This window comes from Leptosomus discolor, chromosome 16, assembly GCF_034619465.1.
Source record: "Leptosomus discolor isolate bLepDis1 chromosome 16, bLepDis1.hap2, whole genome shotgun sequence".
NCBI lineage: Eukaryota > Metazoa > Chordata > Aves > Leptosomiformes > Leptosomidae > Leptosomus > Leptosomus discolor.
In genome coordinates this window covers 9,608,892-9,631,904 of record NC_141406.1, presented here as the reverse complement: position 1 = coordinate 9,631,904, position 23,013 = coordinate 9,608,892, and the positions used below count along the sequence as shown (strand labels likewise).

General features: G+C 57.9%; 2 protein-coding genes across 2 annotated transcripts; both read left to right on the top strand.

Annotated features, from left to right (window-relative positions):
* Positions 1-6,479: 6,479 nt before the first annotated feature.
* LOC147414322 (uncharacterized) lies at positions 6,480-10,012 on the top strand. Its single transcript, XM_086473999.1, has 7 exons — positions 6,480-6,617; positions 6,713-6,900; positions 7,053-7,242; positions 7,728-8,270; positions 8,323-8,504; positions 9,074-9,246; positions 9,660-10,012. Exons 1-7 carry the CDS (start codon positions 6,480-6,482, stop codon positions 10,010-10,012), a joined length of 1,767 nt encoding a protein of 588 aa, XP_086330125.1.
* Positions 10,013-18,876: 8,864 nt separating this feature from the next.
* Positions 18,877-22,395, top strand: LOC147414321 (uncharacterized). The gene is made up of 7 exons (XM_086473997.1): positions 18,877-19,014; positions 19,110-19,297; positions 19,450-19,639; positions 20,125-20,658; positions 20,720-20,901; positions 21,457-21,629; positions 22,043-22,395. The coding sequence occupies exons 1-7, from the start codon at positions 18,877-18,879 to the stop codon at positions 22,393-22,395; spliced, it is 1,758 nt and encodes a 585-aa protein (XP_086330123.1).
* Positions 22,396-23,013: the final 618 nt, after the last annotated feature.

The following is a 23,013-nucleotide window of genomic DNA, read 5'->3' as shown; positions in this document are numbered from 1 at the left end:
CAGAACTGGACACGCTATTCCAGATGGGCTCTCAGCGGGGCAGAGGAGAAGGGGGAGGAGAACCTCTCTCGACCTACTGACCGCACCCCTTCTCATACCCCCCGGGATGCCATTGGCCTTCTTGGCCACCAGGACACATTGCTGGCTCATGGTCATCCTGCTGCCCACCAGGCCCCCCAGGCCCCTTTCCGCTACGCTATTCTCCACCAGCTCAGTCCCCAACCTCTACTGGGACATGGGGTTGTTCTTTCCCAGCTGCGAGACCCTGCACTTGCCCTTGTTGTAGTTCATTAAATGTCTCCCCGCCCAGCTCTCCAGCCTGTCCAGGTCTTTCTGAACGGCAGCACAGCCTCCTGGGGTGTCAGCCACTCCTCCCAGTTTGGTGTCAGCAGCAAACCTCCTGACAGGGTGCTCTGTTCCCTCATCCAGGTCATTGACGAATATATCGAAGAGTCCTGGTCCCAGCACCCACCCCTGAGGGACTCCACCAGATCCAGGCCTCCAACTAGACTCTGTCCCATTCACCACAGCTCTCTGACTTCTTTCCTTCAACCAATTAAACAAGCCACCTCACTACCCGGTCATCCAGACCACACTTCCTCAGTTCTGCTGCGAGGATGCTGTGGGAGACAGTGTCAAGTGCTTTACCGAAATCAAGATAAACCACATCCACTGCACTACCATCATCTATCCATCCACCTGGTTATGTCTTCATAAAAGGCTATCAGACTTCCCTTTGGTAAAGCCATGTTGACTGCTCCTAACGACTCTCTTATCCTTGATATGCCTACAGGCAGCACTGAGGGTAAGTTGTTCCATCACTTTTCCAGGGATGGAGGTGAGGCTGACCAGTCTGTAGTTACCTGGGTCCTCCTTCTTGCCCTTTTTGAAGACTGGACTGACATTTGCTTTCCTCCAGCCCTCAGGCACCTCTCCTGTTCCCCACGACTAACCAAAGATAATGGAGAGTGGTCTAGCAATGACTTGTGCCAGCTCCCTCAGCACCCGCGTGTGCATCCCAGCAGGGCCCATGCATTTGTGTATGTCCAGCTTGCTTAATTGATCCCTAACCCAGTCCTCATCAATCAAGGCAATCTCCTCCTTTATCCTGACTTCCTCTGGGGCCTCAGGGCTCTGGAGCTCCTGAGGACAGTCTCCAGCAGCATAGACAGAGGCAAAGAAGGCGTTCAGTAGCTCCACCTTCCCTGTATCCTCTGTCACCAGGGCACCCGCCTCATTCAGCAGTGGGCCTACATTGCCTCTAGCATTAGTTTTGTCTGCAATGTATTTGAAGAAGCCCTTTCTGCTGTCCTTGACCTCCCTTGCAAGGCTTAACTCCAAGGAGGCCTTAGCTTTCCTAGTTGCCTCCCTACATCCTCTGACAACAGTCTTATAGTCCTCCCAAGTGGCCATCCCCTGCTTCCAAGATCTATAGACTCTCTTCTTCCACTTGAGTTTGCCCATCAGTTTCCTGTTCAACCACGTGGGTCTCCTGCCTCCCTTTCTTGATTTCCTACCCACTGGCATGCTCCGATCTGGAGCCTGGAAAAAGTGGTCCTTGAATAGAAACCGACTCTCTTGGGCCCCTTTACCTTCTAGTACCCTGCCCCATGGGATTTCCCCTAGCAATTGCTTGAAAAGGCCAAAGTTGGCCCTGCTGAAGGCCAAGGTTGTGATCTTGCTTGGTGTTCTCTTCCTACCGCACAAGATCCTGAACTCCGCCATCTCATGATGGCTGCAGCCAAGGGCTGCCCTCAACCTTCACCGCTTCAACCAGACCCTGCTTGCTAGTGAGATAAGATTGTTATAAGATCTGCTCTAGCAGTGCTCCTCTCCTAGTTGGCTCATCCACCATTTGCATCAAGAAGTTCTCATCGATGCACTGGAGGAACCTCCTGGACTGTGAATGGCTAGCTGTGTAGGTCTCCCAGCAAATATCTGGGTAATTAAAATCCCCCACGAGTACCAGGGCCTGTGAATGCCAGGCTGCTGTCCGCTGCCTGTAGAAGGCCTCATCAACTTCCTCATCCTGATCGGGTGGCCGGTACTAGACACCCACGGCAGTATCTCCCATGCTAGCCTGCCCCTTGATTCTCACCCACAAACTCTCAACCCGCTCCTCATCCACCCCTGGACAGAACTCCCTACGTTTTAGCTGCTCCCTCATGGAAAGAGCAACGCCACCTCCACCTCCTCGCCTTGTTGGCCTGTCTTTCCCGAAAAGGACGCGGCCATCCATGACCGCATTCCAGTCACGTGAGCAGTCCCACCATGTCTCTGTAATTGTCACCAGATCGTAACCCCTTGACCGGACACGGATTCCTGACTCCTCCTGTTTATTCCCCGTGCAGCGTGCACTGGCATACAGGCATCTCAGGGAGCGAGCTGAGCACGCCGACTGCACCCGAGGGGGATGGCAGGCCTTCCAGTCCTCACTAATACTAGAACAGTGCCCCACCGGTGCAAACCCAGCTACAACCCCATCCCCCTTCGAATCTACTTTAAAGCTCTAGCTACGAGCCCTGCTAATTGTTGCCCTAGAACCCTTTTCCCTCTACAAGATAAGCCCTTCCCACGTATTAGCATCAGGTCTGGTGTTTTCTAAAACCAGCCATTATCAAAGAACACACAAGAGCCCGGCCTGTAGCCCCAGTCCTGGAGCCAGGTATTTACAGCGTGGATCCTGCTATTGCTTCCCGTGTCATCACCCGCAACTGGAAGGAGGGAAGAGAAATTAACTTGCGTGCCAGACTCTTTCAATAATTGTCCCAAGGCCCCGAAGTCTCTCTTCATTCCCCTCGGGCTACGGGATGCAGCTTCCTCCCCTCCTGCCTGGAAGATCAGTAGCGGGTTGTAGTCTGATGACCGCACGAGGTTGGGGAGTTTCCTAGCGATATCCCTAATTCGGGCTCCAGGAAGACTACAGACTTCCCTATGGTGAGGGCCGAACCCACATACTGGGCCCTCTGTTCCCTTTAGGAGTGAGTCTCCAACAACTCGAACTCTTCTCTTCTTCCTTGTGGAGGAGGTTGCTATACGGCTGGAAGGCCTGTCTGACTGTGGTGAGACCTCCGGCATAGGCTCTCGAGCATTCACCCCCTCATTGGACTGGCCGTCTTCCAGCAGGGCCTCATATCTCTTTCTCAGAGGCACCCGGGGAGGTGAGGCAGGCAAGGAGGGCGCTTGCAGGCAACTTGCCTCCGCTCACTTCTTTCATTTAGGCTTCTGTCTTCCCCCTGACAGGGGCAGGATACAGGGGCCCCTGTTTCCTGGGTGCGCTCTGGTGGGTGCCCCCCTTTCTGTTGTAGGGAGGGCAGAGCCTGGTTCCACCGGCCTGTCTCCACTTCAGCCTCCCTAATGCTCCGAAGCCTTTTCATTTCACTTGTAACCTCGCAGCCTCGTCGTGCAGCTGGGCCACTCGGCCGAGCAGATCGTCTACCCGCTCCCACCGCACCCGGCCGTACTCGTGGCTGCCCCCCGCCGCCAGCGAGAGGCTGTGGCATTCCCTGCAGCCTGTGACCTGGACACCTGCAGGTTTACCTGCGACCTCTGCCTGGCTCGCCACATTGCATCCAACAGGTCTTGCCCGGGTTGCCACCACAGCTGCCCACACCACCAGCTGCTGGGGCTGCCGCGGCACACTCTGGTCGCAGCGCTCCCCAGGCCGCTTTTTCCAGGCGTCAGGGAGGGCGGCGATGTTCTGGCAACGGCCAGGTCTCGCCCGCGTCTCCCACGAGAGCTGCCGGCTCCAGGCGAGCCGCTCCGCGGCCCTGGCATCTCCTTCCCTCAGGAAAAGCCGCTGTGCGCTGACATCTGCCGCTCCGGTGCGGGCTCGGCCGGCTGCGGGCAGCTCCCCTCGGCGACGACCATCTCGTTCCAACCCCCTGCCATGGGTAGGGACACCTTCCACCTGCGGGAGCTGCGTGAGGACACTGACACGATCAATGTGATCTAACAAGTGAACCTTTATTTCCGTGTTTCCAGTGCAATTTATAACCCTCGACCACACCCAATAAATACTGATTGGCTTCATCGCAAATAACAGCCCATAGTCCTACCTGATTGGCCACATTGCGAGTCACGTTCAAGTCACGTTCACAAATGTTCACACCCATCTTCTTCGAGAAATTAAAACTGCGTCATTAATGGCGGCTGTCTCTTCTCCTGCACCTGTAAGATGTTCATGCCCCCTGCACCGCAAGTTGTTCATGCTTTCAGCAGTTCCGGTACGTCCCAGCTCAGGTTCTCTGGAAAGGCTGGATTGTTCACATGTCCCTTATTTCATAAATATCCTCCCACATTCCACCAGACCAGGTCGCTCCCAGCCCCATCCAGCCTGGCCTTGAGCACTGCCAGGGAGGGGGCAGCCACAGCTTCCCTGGGCAACCTGTGCCGGTGCCTCACCGCCCTTGTAGTGAAGAACTTCTTCCTAATGTCTAATCTCAATCTCCTGCCCTGCTTTATGGATCATTTGTGCCAGTCCACCGGCTAGTCGAGGATGCATCGTCAGATTGCGAGGTGGCTGCCTCCTCTTTCAGGTGGTTTCGCTGACTCTCAAACATCAGCCGAGCACAAACAGCCACTTCCTGATGGCTGGCTTGACATCTCAAACACCTACCTGCTCTACCAACCTGGGGAGGTGAAGGGGCTACTAAATCCCATAAGGAGACAAACATCCTCCCTGCCGTGGGTTAACTCTTTAGTTCCATGTGGGATTTGTTTTGGCAGGATTTGGGAGAAATATCCCCAACCCATCCTGGTCCATCAGCCGCGCGTGTGAAGGATAAACTTGTTAAATTCATACTTTGCTGAGCACCAGGATGGGTTCAAACTATTGCGTTCTGGGTTGGTTGGGTTTTTTTGCTAATGTTACCAGCAGGAAGAAGAAGAACGACATTTGAGATGAAGGGGTCGCTTGGTTGTTTTTCAGGATTTCCTTTTGTTGCAGAGGGATCTGCAGGGATGCAGGGTCTCGGGGGGCAGGATCAGACTGGCCCCCTCCATCAGCCAGTTGAGCATTGCTTGGATGAAGAGAGTCCCCTTTTAGTCCACCCTGGCCACCCTGTAGTCGCTAGATCCTCCTTGGCAACGGTCCCCACGGACAACCCGCCCCCACCCCATTGTGACGACACAGTGGTGACATCAGGGTCAGTGCGTGTTCCACAGAGCCCGGGGCAGTGCAGGACAGGACAGCGACCGGACAGCAGCTCCCTGCCGGGCTCTCGCCTCTCCTGCGCTTGCCACTGGAAATAGGGGCTGATCTTCGGCAAAACCCCACTGCCGCCGTGGTCCCGACCCCTGGCTGGAGCGGAACCGCAGCACCCTGCGGTGGGGTGAGCAGCGTCGGGGGGGACGGGGAAGACCAGGGGGCTGCAGCGGGCCTGGGGGGGGACACGACCCTCTTTGGGGGTGAGGGCTGCGGGGTCGGCCCCAGTGCCCTCCCTGGCTGCAGCGAGACCGGGGCTGAATCCAGGCAACATCCCCGACTCGTGCTCCGCAGGGGCTCTGGCCGTCGGCACGGGGGGACCTTTCTACGAAAACCCAGGTAGCGAACGGGGTGGAACAGCTCAAGCCATCTGTTCTGCCCCTGCTTCTGAACTCGGCAAGAGGAGCGTGTTTTGCGATGCCATCACTACAAATGCTCTGTTTTTATTCACCGCGCAGCCACCTGTGATGGTTTCCTCATGTGCCAAACGCTCGAGCGGGCGCTGAGGGACAAGCGGGGGCCACAACCGCCCCCTTAGCCGGGTTTCATTTCTCTCCTTGGAAAGCAGGCCTGGCCCTGCGGAGGCTTCCTCGTCCCCTTCCCGAACTGTCTGCAGAGCGACCGGTGGAGACAGCTGGAAGCAATGAGCGACTCAAAGGTAAAAACTGAAGCACGATCCCAAGCTGAATTTCTGGACAGGCGCTCTGGGGGATCTGCCGTGGGGATCTCACCTGCAGAAATCAGTGGCGCGGTGGGGTGAGCCGGACAGGCGGTGGGGAGCCAGGCTCTCTTTTGCCAGCAAGGCGTTGGGTTGCGGCGGGGCTCGTTCTGCCTGCCCTCCTGTGCCGGGGATGAGGCCGTGGCGTGAGACCTGGGTGTTGGGGGAGGCAGGGTTGGGCAACAGGGGTCAGCTGAGGTCAGGGGGGTAGTGGTGGATGCAACTGCCAGAGCTGCAGTGCTCACCTGTAAGGCAGTGACTTCTCAGCTACAAGTCACCTTCGCACAGCTGGGGATGCGAGCGCTCCTGCTCCGCTCCTGGGCAAAGTCAGCGGGGTTCCTTCATGTCATGTCCCCAGTAGGGGCGGGTTTGATTCTGACTGACGTGGTCCCGGCAGTCACGCTGGGTGATAAAAGTGGTGACAACGTGCCGTCACCTGCCCTCCGCGCTGCTGGAGGTCTGCACCCTGTTCTGGATGCGAGGTGCTAGCTGCGGCTCAGCTGCCCTGGTGTTGGCTGGTCTTGACGCCTCCTTGCCCTGGAAAGTGGTGCTAGCATGGCGGGGGGTTACCCAAGAGCACAGCGCCTGGCCGCCTTTGCTCTGAAGTGGATCAGAAGCGCTCATGGAGTTGGTTTGTGTGGCTCAGTGTTTGGGAGGGTACTGAATATCTTCGGTGCCAGTGAAGAGCTGAAGGTGGTGACGAAGAGCTGGAGGTGGCGATGCCATTAACCCACTGCCCCGTGCCCAGCTCCGCTGTCTACCACTGCTGGTGGGGTTTGCTCAAGTGACTGAGCTCTCCCTCTCTGTGTCAGCAGGGCGCGCTCTCTTTGAGGCAGAAGCTTTCAGCCTTCCCGGAGAAGGAGCAGGACAAGCTGGCTGAAGGCGAGTTCAGGAGACTGCAGGTGCAGTTTCGGAGAGCTGGGGAGAAGAACAGGTCCTATGGTGCCAAGACGAGGCGTCAGCTGCAGGCCCAGGAGTAAGTGCAGCTTGGCTCGGCTGCGTTGTGCCCGGAAAGTTCCTCCAGGCAGAGATGTGGGGACCCTGGTGCTGAGGTGGGGAGGGGCAAGGACCTGCTCCGGCGTTGCAGGTGGGATGTGCTCCATGTTATTTGTTGTTTTGTTTTTACAGGCAAGAAATAGAGTCGCTGGCTCAAGAACAGAAGGAGGTGTTATCAACGCTGAGCCAGATCACGTCCCGGAGGAACGTGATGCTGGATGAGAGGAATCGTACGGAGCTCCACCGCCTTTTGCAGTCCAAATCCAAGCACGACTCTCTGATTGGAGAGAGAAAAGCCCTCTTAGCTGCCCTGGAGAAGCAGGTAACGCATCTGAACCATTCCCTGGCCGAGCACGGTAGAGCAGAGCAGAGTCACAGAGGGAGACCCGTGGCTGAAACCCCTCGATGCAGAATGCATCTCCTTCAGGCCTCGGAACAGAATGCTGCCTCCTGGCAAAAGACACGTGCCACTGACAAAGGGACAGAGCCAGGCTCCCATTCAAGTCAGCATCGCTGGCCAGAAAAGTACGGCGCAACTCTCAGCCTTGCTGTCCCACAGCTCTCTGCAGCTCCTCTTGGATGGCACACACCTGCCTGGGGTCACGCAACATCCCACTGCTTTTCCCTTGACTTTTGTCGTTCTTCTGAAAATGCAACATTTAGCTGTGCTGCCTGAGATGTGGCAAATCGAGGAGCAGCGACACCCGAGAGATGTCTCTTCACTTCTCCTGAGGACAGCCTGACAAGAGTCCAGAACGTAGGGCTGGAGATTATACTTTCTTTGGTTTTTTTCCTCTGTGTGCGCAGATATTAGAGCTGGAACAAGAGATTGCGAGTCAAAAGCGGAGAGCAGCAAAGGTGAAGGACGTGAAGAGGAGCGAGCGGCTGCCAAAGCAGGCCGAGACGCTGGAGACGTCTCTATACAACGTAAGCAAACCTTTGGCAGGCCTTTGGCGGCCGTGTGCGGGGCTGCACTGGGGCCTGTGTGCAACATGCCTTTTGGTCAGGACAAAGGGTAACGGTGCAAATGCGTTTGGTTGCCACAAGCTGCGTAAAGGCCCTGGCTTGTTCCCCTGGCCTGGTTGCTCCCAGAACCCCTCCAAGGCTCCTTCGAGCTTGGCGACCCAAATGCAGCACTTGTGCCTTGCCAAGAAGCCTGAAGGCCTGCGCCTGTTTAGTGACACGGCCGAGCTGCCTGAGGCCACCTTGCCTTGGACAATGCCAGCTCCGGGTCTCGGCCTGGCCTACTGTTGCCTCTCCAGCCTTAGGGAGGAGGATACTGCAGGGCCAGCTTCACATCCCTTGGCCCGTGTTTGTCTCAGCCCTGGTCGAGGTCTTTCTGCAGAGACCTGAGCCCCCCAGTCCCGCAGCAGCTTCAGACCCCTTGCTTCTCTCTCCCCAGGTCACTGTCCGTTTCCACACCGCTGTGAGCAGAAACAAGCAGCTGCATGAAGAGATTGAAAGCCTCCAAATACAGAAAGCTGCTTTGAACAACATCTTCTTTAAGCTCCACAGGAAGCTGGAGAAGCAACGCAGGAGGATGAACAGCGCTCTTCAGCAATCCACAGAAGCCTACGAGGAGTGGTACGTGGCCTTGCGAACGCTCTGCGGTAAACTTGGCACCGGTGGGCAATGGCGGCGTCGAGTAGCGATGACAAGAGAGACCGCTGGCAACTTGAGAGAGAGGATTCTCCGCTCTTGTCTAGAGCTGGGTGCCGAGGGCTGGGTGCCGAGGGCTGGGTGCCGAGGGCTGGGTGCCTGGTCAGTGCAGGGAGACCGGTACCTCCAGGGTGATTTACTCCACCCGCCCCAGAGGTTTCTCGGGATGGGGTGAGCTGCCTCGCGGAGCAGTCTCTGTCCGCTGAGTCCCACCTGAGCCCACAGAGGGGGACGCAGCAGATGCAGAGCAGAGGCCAGCCAGCTCTGGTCCAAGTGAGCCGGGCTGCCGGAGCTGGGTGCTGTGTCCAAGTACAAAACCCCACCAAGAGCTCTGTCAGCTTGCTGCTGGCCTTGGGCTGACACAGCCGCATCGCGATGAGAGCTGGGCAATGTGCACAGCATCACGGGGGCTTGGCTGGGTCAGGCACGGAGACGGCCAGGAAGAGAAATCGTTCTAACTACGCGTGGTGTAACCTGCTGCTTTCTGCGTGCAGGATGGAGACTCTGAACAGAACTAGAGAGGAGACTGAAAAGCAGAGGAAAGACGCTGCCCTGCATGAAAGGCAGAAGCGTGTCCTTGGCACGGCGCAGATCGAAATGAAAACTTTCATGGACACCAAACTGCGAGATCTCTCGGAGTTGAAGGAAAAGGCCCAAAAGAACAAAGGTAGCAAATGAGAGAAATGCCGTGCAACGGGGACCCCAAACCAGGGCTGCGCAGGGTTGGCAAGGGGTGGCTTATAGCGCTGCACCCCAAAGGCAGGACGTCTCCTCTGCCTGCAGGCTCCTTCAGCCACCCTTTGCCCTACAGAATAAACAGACAAACAGGGATAAGCAAGGGAGGCCACCTGAACCCCTGCGTCTTGGGGTGCCCTTGGGGGAGAGGGAGGGATGGGGAAGCAGGGACCCGCCTCCATGTGCAGCCGTGGCCCCTTTGATCCTGCTGGGGAGGGATGCCACTGTGTTTGCCCCATTCCCATGCAGGCTGTGAGCTCCTTGCTTAATTTCTGAGTGAAGGAAGGCTCTGCCAAGGGCAGCCGTGGGGACACGCGCAGCCCAGACGCTCCCTCTCTCCCTCAGCCTTGAAGGCAGCCAAGCGCATCAGGCAGAGGCAAGCAGAAGCAGAGAGCTTCGAGAGCCTGATGCCAGTTTACCAGCAGCTGCTGGAGCAGGCGGAGAACGGCGACATCGACCGGCTGATAGACAGCTTTGTCGCAGAGAATCAGAAGGAGTTCTCCTGCTTCAGCTACGCCATCGAGGTCAACAAGGAGATGGCGAAGATGCAGCAGAGGATCAACGACCAGCAGGTCTGTTCCAGGCCCTTCACGTCTCCCCTTTCTCAGCTGGTGCTGCTGGGCTGGGGCTTTTCCTCTCCCACGTGTCCGGAATCACACAAGAGCCCAGCTCAGAGCCTGCCACAGGGGCGGGATTAGGGGAAGGCAAAGGGGCAGCTAAAAGAGAACTCCCAGAGCCAGAAGGCGGCGTTCTCGGATCTGAAAAGGTCTCAATACTGCCACCGTGTACCCAGCAAAATGACTGCAGGATCCAGGAAAGGCAAGAGGTGCCTCGGCCATGTGTGGGGCTGGCTGGAGGGAGAAAGGCTGCCCGTTGTGAGGTCATCAGCTGCCCCCCTGGCCTGGTGACAGTGGTCCCCGGGGGGGGGTCAAGTGGGACGTCCCTGCTGCCAGGGCAGAGGGATGGTCCCCAGCCTCTGTCAGGCACATCTGGTGGGCACTCAGCCCATACCCCTCTCTCGTGCTTGTGTTTACACAGAGCAGGATTGCAGCCCTCATCGTGGACAAGGAGCCTGCGGAAGAGAGCCTGGAGGAAGTGGAGGTATGGCAGCCGGGCCTTCCCTCTGCAAGGGCAGCGCGGCCCTGCCACGTGTGCCAGGGAGTCTGGTCCTATGAACGCTGCTCTGGTCAAGGGCTGGAGAGGCGTGGGCAGAAAAGGGCCCTGCATTGGCTTTGGCAGCCCTGTCTCCCAGTGCATGGTGAGAGGGTGCCTGCAGGGCTCCTGCCAGCCCTGGCTCTCCAGCGCCTGCGGCCTCGTGCGCGGCACGGGGAGCTTGGGCTCCCCTACGCAGAGCCTTTCCCCTGCAGGGACGGGAGCATGGGGTGGGATGTCTCCAGTGCCCAGCCTGGAAGTGGCCAGCACTGGGGTGTGGGGGAAGAGCAGGGGGCTGGGGTGACACCTGTCAAAACCTTTGTTGATAGGCAAAAATAATGGAAACCACCAAGGAAGCCAACATGTATGAAAAGAAATACAAGGAGAGCAGCAAGTTGCTGGGCCAGCTCAGATCTGGCGTGGAGGCCCTGCTCAAAGAAACCAGCTGTGATGCTACGAAGATAACGTGGCCGCTTGGAGACAACCTGGCGCAGATTCTGGGTGGGTCGGGGCTGCCCGTCTTCCCCTGCCACATGGCCTGGACCCTGCGTGTCCACCACCCGCTTGCACTGTGTTTTAATTGAGCTCTTGTTTTTTCCTCTGCCCCGTCACGCATGGGTGTCCCTAATGCGAATTCTGGGGTGCCAAATTGCCAGTCAACTCGGGAGCCAAGCCGGCTCTAGAAAGATGCCAGTGGAGCCCCAAGCCCTCCTCTCGGCTCTGGGTGCGGGAGCCGGCCTCGGGCCCTTGCCCCTGGGGAGACAGGCTGCCGGACGGCACCGCCTTGGGGAAGCCAGAGGATGAGCCCCTGCTCAGCAGACGGGCGGGGGCGGATTGGGGCAGGGGCCCTGCGTGACAGTGCTCCCTCCCACCCAGGTCTCCTGGAGAAGAGGACCCGCGAGCTCCTGCTGCAGGAGTCCATCCTGCGCTACACATCGGCTGAGGGCTCCCACCTGGCCCAGCCCTTCGCCCACCCGCTGCTGGGCGGCACCGAGCTCCTCTGGGGGATGGATCGCGCCCAGCTCTGCCCGACAGCCCCCGCCCCGAACGGCACCGCCGACGCCATCGGCGCCTGTGAGTGGGGGAGGTGGGAGGGAGGGGCTGTGGCCACGCAGCCAACGCCCAATGCCCCGTTCCCCCCTGGCTGCCCCGCCCAATCCCCCGCTGACCCCTGTCCTTCCCAGCCAACCCCAACCAGCCTCCCCCGCCCCACCACGGATGTCAGGCCTGTGACGGGGTGCGTGACGGCTGGCCATTTTCTTGGGCAGTGGAAGTGCCGCTGGACCACGGGCAGCTGCGCCAGCTGATTCTCCAGAGGCACGAGAAGCAGCAGGCCGACGCTCCTGGCACGGGCAAGAGGAGGAGGGCTAGACTGAAGATTTCGTGTGCTGACAGCTTCAAATCTGAGCGGGCCAGTGCTCCTGGCACGGGACCTTCGAGAGAAGAGATCACAGAATGTCAGGGGTTGCAAGGGACCTCGAAAGATCATCCAGTCCAAGCCCCCTGCCAGAGCAGGACCACCTAGAGTAGGTCACACAGGAACGCGCCCGGGCAACTTTTGAACGTCTCCAGAGAAGGAGACTCCACCACCTCTCTGGGCAGCCTGTTCCAGGGCTCTGTCATCCTCACAATTAAAAAGTTTTTCCCTTATGTTCACGTGGAATCTTCTGTGCTCCAGCTTGCACTTGTTGCCCCTTGTCCTGTCATTGGACGTCACCGAGAAGAGCCCGGCTCCACCCTCCTGACACTCGCCCTTTACGTATTTATGAACATCCATGAGGTCACCCCTCAGTCTCCTCTTCTCCAAGCTCAAGAGACCCAGCTCCCTCAGCCTTTCATCAGAAGGGAGACGTTCCACCCCCTTCATCACCTTTGTGGCTCTGCGCTGGACTCTTTCCAGCAGTTCCCTGTCCTTCTGGAACTGAGGGGCCCAGAACTGGACACGCTATTCCAGATGGGCTCTCAGCGGGGCAGAGGAGAAGGGGGAGGAGAACCTCTCTCGACCTACTGACCGCACCCCTTCTCATACCCCCCGGGATGCCATTGGCCTTCTTGGCCACCAGGACACATTGCTGGCTCATGGTCATCCTGCTGCCCACCAGGCCCCCCAGGCCCCTTTCCGCTACGCTATTCTCCACCAGCTCAGTCCCCAACCTCTACTGGGACATGGGGTTGTTCTTTCCCAGCTGCGAGACCCTGCACTTGCCCTTGTTGTAGTTCATTAAATGTCTCCCCGCCCAGCTCTCCAGCCTGTCCAGGTCTTTCTGAACGGCAGCACAGCCTCCTGGGGTGTCAGCCACTCCTCCCAGTTTGGTGTCAGCAGCAAACCTCCTGACAGGGTGCTCTGTTCCCTCATCCAGGTCATTGACGAATATATCGAAGAGTCCTGGTCCCAGCACCCACCCCTGAGGGACTCCACCAGATCCAGGCCTCCAACTAGACTCTGTCCCATTCACCACAGCTCTCTGACTTCTTTCCTTCAACCAATTAAACAAGCCACCTCACTACCCGGTCATCCAGACCACACTTCCTCAGTTCTGCTGCGAGGATGCTGTGGGAGACAGTGTCAAGTGCTTTACCGAAATCAAGATAAACCACATCCACTGCACTACCATCATCTATCCATCCACCTGGTTATGTCTTCATAAAAGGCTATCAGACTTCCCTTTGGTAAAGCCATGTTGACTGCTCCTAACGACTCTCTTATCCTTGATATGCCTACAGGCAGCACTGAGGGTAAGTTGTTCCATCACTTTTCCAGGGATGGAGGTGAGGCTGACCAGTCTGTAGTTACCCGGGTCCTCCTTCTTGCCCTTTTTGAAGACTGGACTGACATTTGCTTTCCTCCAGCCCTCAGGCACCTCTCCTGTTCCCCACGACTAACCAAAGATGATGGAGAGTGGTCTAGCAATGACTTGTGCCAGTTCCCTCAGCACCCGCGTGTGCATCCCAGCAGGGCCCATGCATTTGTGTATGTCCAGCTTGCTTAATTGATCCCTAACCCAGTCCTCATCAATCAAGGCAATCTCCTCCTTTATCCTGACTTCCTCTGGGGCCTCAGGGCTCTGGAGCTCCTGAGGACAGTCTCCAGCAGCATAGACAGAGGCAAAGAAGGCGTTCAGTAGCTCCACCTTCCCTGTATCCTCTGTCACCAGGGCACCCGCCTCATTCAGCAGTGGGCCTACATTGCCTCTAGCATTAGTTTTGTCTGCAATGTATTTGAAGAAGCCCTTTCTGCTGTCCTTGACCTCCCTTGCAAGGCTTAACTCCAAGGAGGCCTTAGCTTTCCTAGTTGCCTCCCTACATCCTCTGACAACAGTCTTATAGTCCTCCCAAGTGGCCATCCCCTGCTTCCAAGATCTATAGACTCTCTTCTTCCACTTGAGTTTGCCCATCAGTTTCCTGTTCAACCACGTGGGTCTCCTGCCTCCCCTTCTTGATTTCCTACCCACTGGCATGCTCCGATCTGGAGCCTGGAAAAAGTGGTCCTTGAATAGAAACCGACTCTCTTGGGCCCCTTTACCTTCTAGTACCCTGCCCCATGGGATTTCCCCTAGCAATTGCTTGAAAAGGCCAAAGTTGGCCCTGCTGAAGGCCAAGGTTGTGATCTTGCTTGGTGTTCTCTTCCTACCGCACAAGATCCTGAACTCCGCCATCTCATGATGGCTGCAGCCAAGGGCTGCCCTCAACCTTCACCGCTTCAACCAGACCCTGCTTGCTAGTGAGATAAGATTGTTATAAGATCTGCTCTAGCAGTGCTCCTCTCCTAGTTGGCTCATCCACCATTTGCATCAAGAAGTTCTCATCGATGCACTGGAGGAACCTCCTGGACTGTGAATGGCTAGCTGTGTAGGTCTCCCAGCAAATATCTGGGTAATTAAAATCCCCCACGAGTACCAGGGCCTGTGAATGCCAGGCTGCTGTCCGCTGCCTGTAGAAGGCCTCATCAACTTCCTCATCCTGATCGGGTGGCCGGTACTAGACACCCACGGCAGTATCTCCCATGCTAGCCTGCCCCTTGATTCTCACCCACAAACTCTCAACCCGCTCCTCATCCACCCCTGGACAGAACTCCCTACGTTCTAGCTGCTCCCTCATGGAAAGAGCAACGCCACCTCCACCTCCTCGCCTTGTTGGCCTGTCTTTCCCGAAAAGGACGCGGCCATCCATGACCGCATTCCAGTCACGTGAGCAGTCCCACCATGTCTCTGTAATTGTCACCAGATCGTAACCCCTTGACCGGACACGGATTCCTGACTCCTCCTCTTTATTCCCCGTGCGGCGTGCACTGGCATACAGGCATCTCAGGGAGCGAGCTGAGCACGCCGACTGCACCCGAGGGGGATGGCAGGCCTTCCGGTCCTCACTAATACTAGAACAGTGCCCCACCGGTGCAAACCCAGCTACAACCCCATCCCCCTTCGAATCTACTTTAAAGCTCTAGCTACGAGCCCTGCTAATTGTTGCCCTAGAACCCTTTTCCCTCTACAAGATAAGCCCTTCCCACGTATTAGCATCAGGTCTGGTGTTTTCTAAAACCAGCCATTATCAAAGAACACACAAGAGCCCGGCCTGTAGCCCCAGTCCTGGAGCCAGGTATTTACAGTGTGGATCCTGCTATTGCTTCCCGTGTCATCACCCGCAACTGGAAGGAGGGAAGAGAAATTAACTTGCGCGCCAGACTCTTTCAATAATTGTCCCAAGGCCCCGAAGTCTCTCTTCATTCCCCTCGGGCTACGGGATGCAGCTTCCTCCCCTCCTGCCTGGAAGATCAGTAGCGGGTTGTAGTCTGATGACCGCACGAGGTTGGGGAGTTTCCTAGCGATATCCCTAATTCGGGCTCCAGGAAGACTACAGACTTCCCTATGGTGAGGGCCGAACCCACATACTGGGCCCTCTGTTCCCTTTAGGAGTGAGTCTCCAACAACTCGAACTCTTCTCTTCTTCCTTGTGGAGGAGGTTGCTAGACGGCTGGAAGGCCTGTCTGACTGTGGTGAGACCTCCGGCATAGGCTCTCGAGCATTCACCCCCTCATTGGACTGGCCGTCTTCCAGCAGGGCCTCATATCTCTTTCTCAGAGGCACCCGGGGAGGTGAGGCAGGCAAGGAGGGCGCTTGCAGGCAACTTGCCTCCGCTCACTTCTTTCATTTAGGCTTCTGTCTTCCCCCTGACAGGGGCAGGATACAGGGGCCCCTGTTTCCTGGGTGCGCTCTGGTGGGTGCCCCCCTTTCTGTTGTAGGGAGGGCAGAGCCTGGTTCCACCGGCCTGTCTCCACTTCAGCCTCCCTAATGCTCCGAAGCCTTTTCATTTCACTTGTAACCTCGCAGCCTCGTCGTGCAGCTGGGCCACTCGGCCGAGCAGATCGTCTACCCGCTCCCACCGCACCCGGCCGTACTCGTGGCTGCCCCCCGCCGCCAGCGAGAGGCTGTGGCATTCCCTGCAGCCTGTGACCTGGACACCTGCAGGTTTACCTGCGACCTCTGCCTGGCTCGCCACATTGCATCCAACAGGTCTTGCCCGGGTTGCCACCACAGCTGCCCACACCACCAGCTGCTGGGGCTGCCGCGGCACACTCTGGTCGCAGCGCTCCCCAGGCCGCTTTTTCCAGGCGTCAGGGAGGGCGGCGATGTTCTGGCAACGGCCAGGTCTCGCCCGCGTCTCCCACGAGAGCTGCCGGCTCCAGGCGAGCCGCTCCGCGGCCCTGGCATCTCCTTCCCTCAGGAAAAGCCGCTGTGCGCTGACATCTGCCGCTCCGATGCGGGCTCGGCCGGCTGCGGGCAGCTCCCCTCGGCGACGACCATCTCGTTCCAACCCCCTGCCATGGGTAGGGACACCTTCCACCTGCGGGAGCTGCGTGAGGACACTGACACGATCAATGTGATCTAACAAGTGAACCTTTATTTCCGTGTTTCCAGTGCAATTTATAACCCTCGACCACACCCAATAAATACTGATTGGCTTCATCGCAAATAACAGCCCATAGTCCTACCTGATTGGCCACATTGCGAGTCACGTTCAAGTCACGTTCACAAATGTTCACACCCATCTTCTTCGAGAAATTAAAACTGCGTCATTAATGGCGGCTGTCTCTTCTCCTGCACCTGTAAGATGTTCATGCCCCCTGCACCGCAAGTTGTTCATGCTTTCAGCAGTTCCGGTACGTCCCAGCTCAGGTTCTCTGGAAAGGCTGGATTGTTCACATGTCCCTTATTTCATAAATATCCTCCCACATTCCACCAGACCAGGTCGCTCCCAGCCCCATCCAGCCTGGCCTTGAGCACTGCCAGGGAGGGGGCAGCCACAGCTTCCCTGGGCAACCTGTGCCGGTGCCTCACCGCCCTTGTAGTGAAGAACTTCTTCCTAATGTCTAATCTCAATCTCCTGCCCTGCTTTATGGATCATTTGTGCCAGTCCACCGGCTAGTCGAGGATGCATCGTCAGATTGCGAGGTGGCTGCCTCCTCTTTCAGGTGGTTTCGCTGACTCTCAAACATCAGCCGAGCACAAACAGCCACTTCCTGATGGCTGGCTTGACATCTCAAACACCTACCTGCTCTACCAACCTGGGGAGGTGAAGGGGCTACTAAATCCCATAAGGAGACAAACATCCTCCCTGCCGTGGGTTAACTCTTTAGTTCCATGTGGGATTTGTTTTGGCAGGATTTGGGAGAAATATCCCCAACCCATCCTGGTCCATCAGCCGCGCGTGTGAAGGATAAACTTGTTAAATTCATACTTTGCTGAGCACCAGGATGGGTTCAAACTATTGCGTTCTGGGTTGGTTGGGTTTTTTTGCTAATGTTACCAGCAGGAAGAAGAAGAACGACATTTGAGATGAAGGGGTCGCTTGGTTGTTTTTCAGGATTTCCTTTTGTTGCAGAGGGATCTGCAGGGATGCAGGGTCTCGGGGGGCAGGATCAGACTGGCCCCCTCCATCAGCCAGTTGAGCATTGCTTGGATGAAGAGAGTCCCCTTTTAGTCCACCCTGGCCACCCTGTAGTCGCTAGATCCTCCTTGGCAACGGTCCCCACGGACAACCTGCCCCCACCCCATTGTGACGACACAGTGGTGACATCAGGGTCAGTGCGTGTTCCACAGAGCCCGGGGCAGTGCAGGACAGGACAGCGACCGGACAGCAGCTCCCTGCCGGGCTCTCGCCTCTCCTGCGCTTGCCACTGGAAACAGGGGCTGATCTTCGGCAAAACCCCACTGCCGCCGTGGTCCCGACCCCTGGCTGGAGCGGAACCGCAGCACCCTGCGGTGGGGTGAGCAGCGTCAGGGGGGACGGGGAAGACCAGGGGGCTGCAGCGGGCCTGGGGGGGGACACGACCCTCTTTGGGGGTGAGGGCTGCGGGGTCGGCCCCAGTGCCCTCCCTGGCTGCAGCGAGACCGGGGCTGAATCCAGGCGACATCCCCGACTCGTGCTCCGCGGGGGCTCTGGCCGTCGGCACGGGGGGACCTTTCTACGAAAACCCAGGTAGCGAACGGGGTGGAACAGCTCAAGCCATCTGTTCTGCCCCTGCTTCTGAACTCGGCCAGAGGAGCGTGTTTTGCGATGCCATCACTACAAATGCTCTGTTTTTATTCACCGCGCAGCCACCTGTGATGGTTTCCTCATGTGCCAAACGCTCGAGCGGGCGCTGAGGGACAAGCGGGGGCCACAACCGCCTCCTTAGCCGGGTTTCATTTCTCTCCTTGGAAAGCAGGCCTGGCCCTGCGGAGGCTTCCTCGTCCCCTTCCCGAACTGTCTGCAGAGCGACCGGTGGAGACAGCTGGAAGCAATGAGCGACTCAAAGGTAAAAACTGAAGCACGATCCCAAGCTGAATTTCTGGACAGGCGCTCTGGGGGATCTGCCGTGGGGATCTCACCTGCAGAAATCAGTGGCGCGGTGGGGTGAGCCGGACAGGCGGTGGGGAGCCAGGCTCTCTTTTGCCAGCAAGGCGTTGGGTTGCGGCGGGGCTCGTTCTGCCTGCCCTCCTGTGCCGGGGATGAGGCCGTGGCGTGAGACCTGGGTGTTGGGGGAGGCAGGGTTGGGCAACAGGGGTCAGCTGAGGTCAGGGGGGTAGTGGTGGATGCAACTGCCAGAGCTGCAGTGCTCACCTGTAAGGCAGTGACTTCTCAGCTACAAGTCACCTTCGCACAGCTGGGGATGCGAGCGCTCCTGCTCCGCTCCTGGGCAAAGTCAGCGGGGTTCCTTCATGTCATGTCCCCAGTAGGGGCGGGTTTGATTCTGACTGACGTGGTCCCGGCAGTCACGCTGGGTGATAAAAGTGGTGACAACGTGCCGTCACCTGCCCTCCGCGCTGCTGGAGGTCTGCACCCTGTTCTGGATGCGAGGTGCTAGCTGCGGCTCAGCTGCCCTGGTGTTGGCTGGTCTTGACGCCTCCTTGCCCTGGAAAGTGGTGCTAGCATGGCGGGGGGTTACCCAAGAGCACAGCGCCTGGCCGCCTTTGCTCTGAAGTGGATCAGAAGCGCTCATGGAGTTGGTTTGTGTGGCTCAGTGTTTGGGAGGGTACTGAATATCTTCGGTGCCAGTGAAGAGCTGAAGGTGGTGACGAAGAGCTGGAGGTGGCGATGCCATTAACCCACTGCCCCGTGCCCAGCTCCGCTGTCTACCACTGCTGGTGGGGTTTGCTCAAGTGACTGAGCTCTCCCTCTCTGTGTCAGCAGGGCGCGCTCTCTTTGAGGCAGAAGCTTTCAGCCTTCCCGGAGAAGGAGCAGGACAAGCTGGCTGAAGGCGAGTTCAGGAGACTGCAGGTGCAGTTTCGGAGAGCTGGGGAGAAGAACAGGTCCTATGGTGCCAAGACGAGGCGTCAGCTGCAGGCCCAGGAGTAAGTGCAGCTTGGCTCGGCTGCGTTGTGCCCGGAAAGTTCCTCCAGGCAGAGATGTGGGGACCCTGGTGCTGAGGTGGGGAGGGGCAAGGACCTGCTCCGGCGTTGCAGGTGGGATGTGCTCCATGTTATTTGTTGTTTTGTTTTTACAGGCAAGAAATAGAGTCGCTGGCTCAAGAACAGAAGGAGGTGTTATCAACGCTGAGCCAGATCACGTCCCGGAGGAACGTGATGCTGGATGAGAGGAATCGTACGGAGCTCCACCGCCTTTTGCAGTCCAAATCCAAGCACGACTCTCTGATTGGAGAGAGAAAAGCCCTCTTAGCTGCCCTGGAGAAGCAGGTAACGCATCTGAACCATTCCCTGGCCGAGCACGGTAGAGCAGAGCAGAGTCACAGAGGGAGACCCGTGGCTGAAACCCCTCGATGCAGAATGCATCTCCTTCAGGCCTCGGAACAGAATGCTGCCTCCTGGCAAAAGACACGTGCCACTGACAAAGGGACAGAGCCAGGCTCCCATTCAAGTCAGCATCGCTGGCCAGAAAAGTACGGCGCAACTCTCAGCCTTGCTGTCCCACAGCTCTCTGCAGCTCCTCTTGGATGGCACACACCTGCCTGGGGTCACGCAACATCCCACTGCTTTTCCCTTGACTTTTGTCGTTCTTCTGAAAATGCAACATTTAGCTGTGCTGCCTGAGATGTGGCAAATCGAGGAGCAGCGACACCCGAGAGATGTCTCTTCACTTCTCCTGAGGACAGCCTGACAAGAGTCCAGAACGTAGGGCTGGAGATTATACTTTCTTTGGTTTTTTTCCTCTGTGTGCGCAGATATTAGAGCTGGAACAAGAGATTGCGAGTCAAAAGCGGAGAGCAGCAAAGGTGAAGGACGTGAAGAGGAGCGAGCGGCTGCCAAAGCAGGCCGAGACGCTGGAGACGTCTCTATACAACGTAAGCAAACCTTTGGCAGGCCTTTGGCGGCCGTGTGCGGGGCTGCACTGGGGCCTGTGTGCAACATGCCTTTTGGTCAGGACAAAGGGTAACGGTGCAAATGCGTTTGGTTGCCACAAGCTGCGTAAAGGCCCTGGCTTGTTCCCCTGGCCTGGTTGCTCCCAGAACCCCTCCAAGGCTCCTTCGAGCTTGGCGACCCAAATGCAGCACTTGTGCCTTGCCAAGAAGCCTGAAGGCCTGCGCCTGTTTAGTGACACGGCCGAGCTGCCTGAGGCCACCTTGCCTTGGACAATGCCAGCTCCGGGTCTCGGCCTGGCCTACTGTTGCCTCTCCAGCCTTAGGGAGGAGGATACTGCAGGGCCAGCTTCACATCCCTTGGCCCGTGTTTGTCTCAGCCCTGGTCGAGGTCTTTCTGCAGAGACCTGAGCCCCCCAGTCCCGCAGCAGCTTCAGACCCCTTGCTTCTCTCTCCCCAGGTCACTGTCCGTTTCCACACCGCTGTGAGCAGAAACAAGCAGCTGCGTGAAGAGATTGAAAGCCTCCAAATACAGAAAGCTGCTTTGAACAACATCTTCTTTAAGCTCCACAGGAAGCTGGAGAAGCAACGCAGGAGGATGAACAGCGCTCTTCAGCAATCCACAGAAGCCTACGAGGAGTGGTACGTGGCCTTGCGAACGCTCTGCGGTAAACTTGGCACCGGTGGGCAATGGCGGCGTCGAGTAGCGATGACAAGAGAGATCGCTGGCAACTTGAGAGAGAGGATTCTCCGCTCTTGTCTAGAGCTGGGTGCCGAGGGCTGGGTGCCGAGGGCTGGGTGCCTGGTCAGTGCAGGGAGACCGGTACCTCCAGGGTGATTTACTCCACCCGCCCCAGAGGTTTCTCGGGATGGGGTGAGCTGCCTCGCGGAGCAGTCTCTGTCCGCTGAGTCCCACCTGAGCCCACAGAGGGGGACGCAGCAGACGCGGAGCAGAGGCCAGCCAGCTCTGGTCCAAGTGAGCCGGGCTGCCGGAGCTGGGTGCTGTGTCCAAGTACAAAACCCCACCAAGAGCTCTGTCAGCTTGCTGCTGGCCTTGGGCTGACACAGCCGCATCGCGATGAGAGCTGGGCAATGTGCACAGCATCACGGGGGCTTGGCTGGGTCAGGCACGGAGACGGCCAGGAAGAGAAATCGTTCTAACTACGCGTGGTGTAACCTGCTGCTTTCTGCGTGCAGGATGGAGACTCTGAACAGAACTAGAGAGGAGACTGAAAAGCAGAGGAAAGACGCTGCCCTGCACGAAAGGCAGAAGCGTGTCCTTGGCACGGCGCAGATCGAAATGCAAACTTTCATGGACACCAAACTGCGAGATCTCTCGGAGTTGAAGGAAAAGGCCCAAAAGAACAAAGGTAGCAAATGAGAGAAATGCCGTGCAACGGGGACCCCAAACCAGGGCTGCGCAGGGTTGGCAAGGGGTGGCTTATAGCGCTGCACCCCAAAGGCAGGACGTCTCCTCTGCCTGCAGGCTCCTTCAGCCACCCTTTGCCCTACAGAATAAACAGACAAACAGGGATAAGCAAGGGAGGCCACCTGAACCCCTGCGTCTTGGGGTGCCCTTGGGGGAGAGGGAGGGATGGGGAAGCAGGGACCCGCCTCCATGTGCAGCCGTGGCCCCTTTGATCCTGCTGGGGAGGGATGCCACTGTGTTTGCCCCATTCCCATGCAGGCTGTGAGCTCCTTGCTTAATTTCTGAGTGAAGGAAGGCTCTGCCAAGGGCAGCCGTGGGGACACGCGCAGCCCAGACGCTCCCTCTCTCCCTCAGCCTTGAAGGCAGCCAAGCGCATCAGGCAGAGGCAAGCAGAAGCAGAGAGCTTCGAGAGCCTGATGCCAGTTTACCAGCAGCTGCTGGAGCAGGCGGAGAACGGCGACATCGACCGGCTGATAGACAGCTTTGTCGCAGAGAATCAGAAGGAGTTCTCCTGCTTCAGCTACGCCATCGAGGTCAACAAGGAGATGGCGAAGATGCAGCAGAGGATCAACGACCAGCAGGTCTGTTCCAGGCCCTTCACGTCTCCCCTTTCTCAGCTGGTGCTGCTGGGCTGGGGCTTTTCCTCTCCCACGTGTCCGGAATCACACAAGAGCCCAGCTCAGAGCCTGCCACAGGGGCGGGATTAGGGGAAGGCAAAGGGGCAGCTAAAAGAGAACTCCCAGAGCCAGAAGGCGGCGTTCTCGGATCTGAAAAGGTCTCAATACTGCCACCATGTACCCAGCAAAACGACTGCAGGATCCAGGAAAGGCAAGAGGTGCCTCGGCCATGTGTGGGGCTGGCTGGAGGGAGAAAGGCTGCCCGTTGTGAGGTCATCAGCTGCCCCCCTGGCCTGGTGACAGTGGTCCCCGGGGGGGGGTCAAGTGGGACGTCCCTGCTGCCAGGGCAGAGGGATGGTCCCCAGCCTCTGTCAGGCACATCTGGTGGGCACTCAGCCCATACCCCTCTCTCGTGCTTGTGTTTACACAGAGCAGGATTGCAGCCCTCATCGTGGACAAGGAGCCTGCGGAAGAGAGCCTGGAGGAAGTGGAGGTATGGCGGCCGGGCCTTCCCTCTGCAAGGGCAGCGCGGCCCTGCCACGTGTGCCAGGGAGTCTGGTCCTATGAACGCTGCTCTGGTCAAGGGCTGGACAGGCGTGGGCAGAAAAGGGCCCTGCATTGGCTTTGGCAGCCCTGTCTCCCAGTGCATGGTGAGAGGGTGCCTGCAGGGCTCCTGCCAGCCCTGGCTCTCCAGCGCCTGCGGCCTCG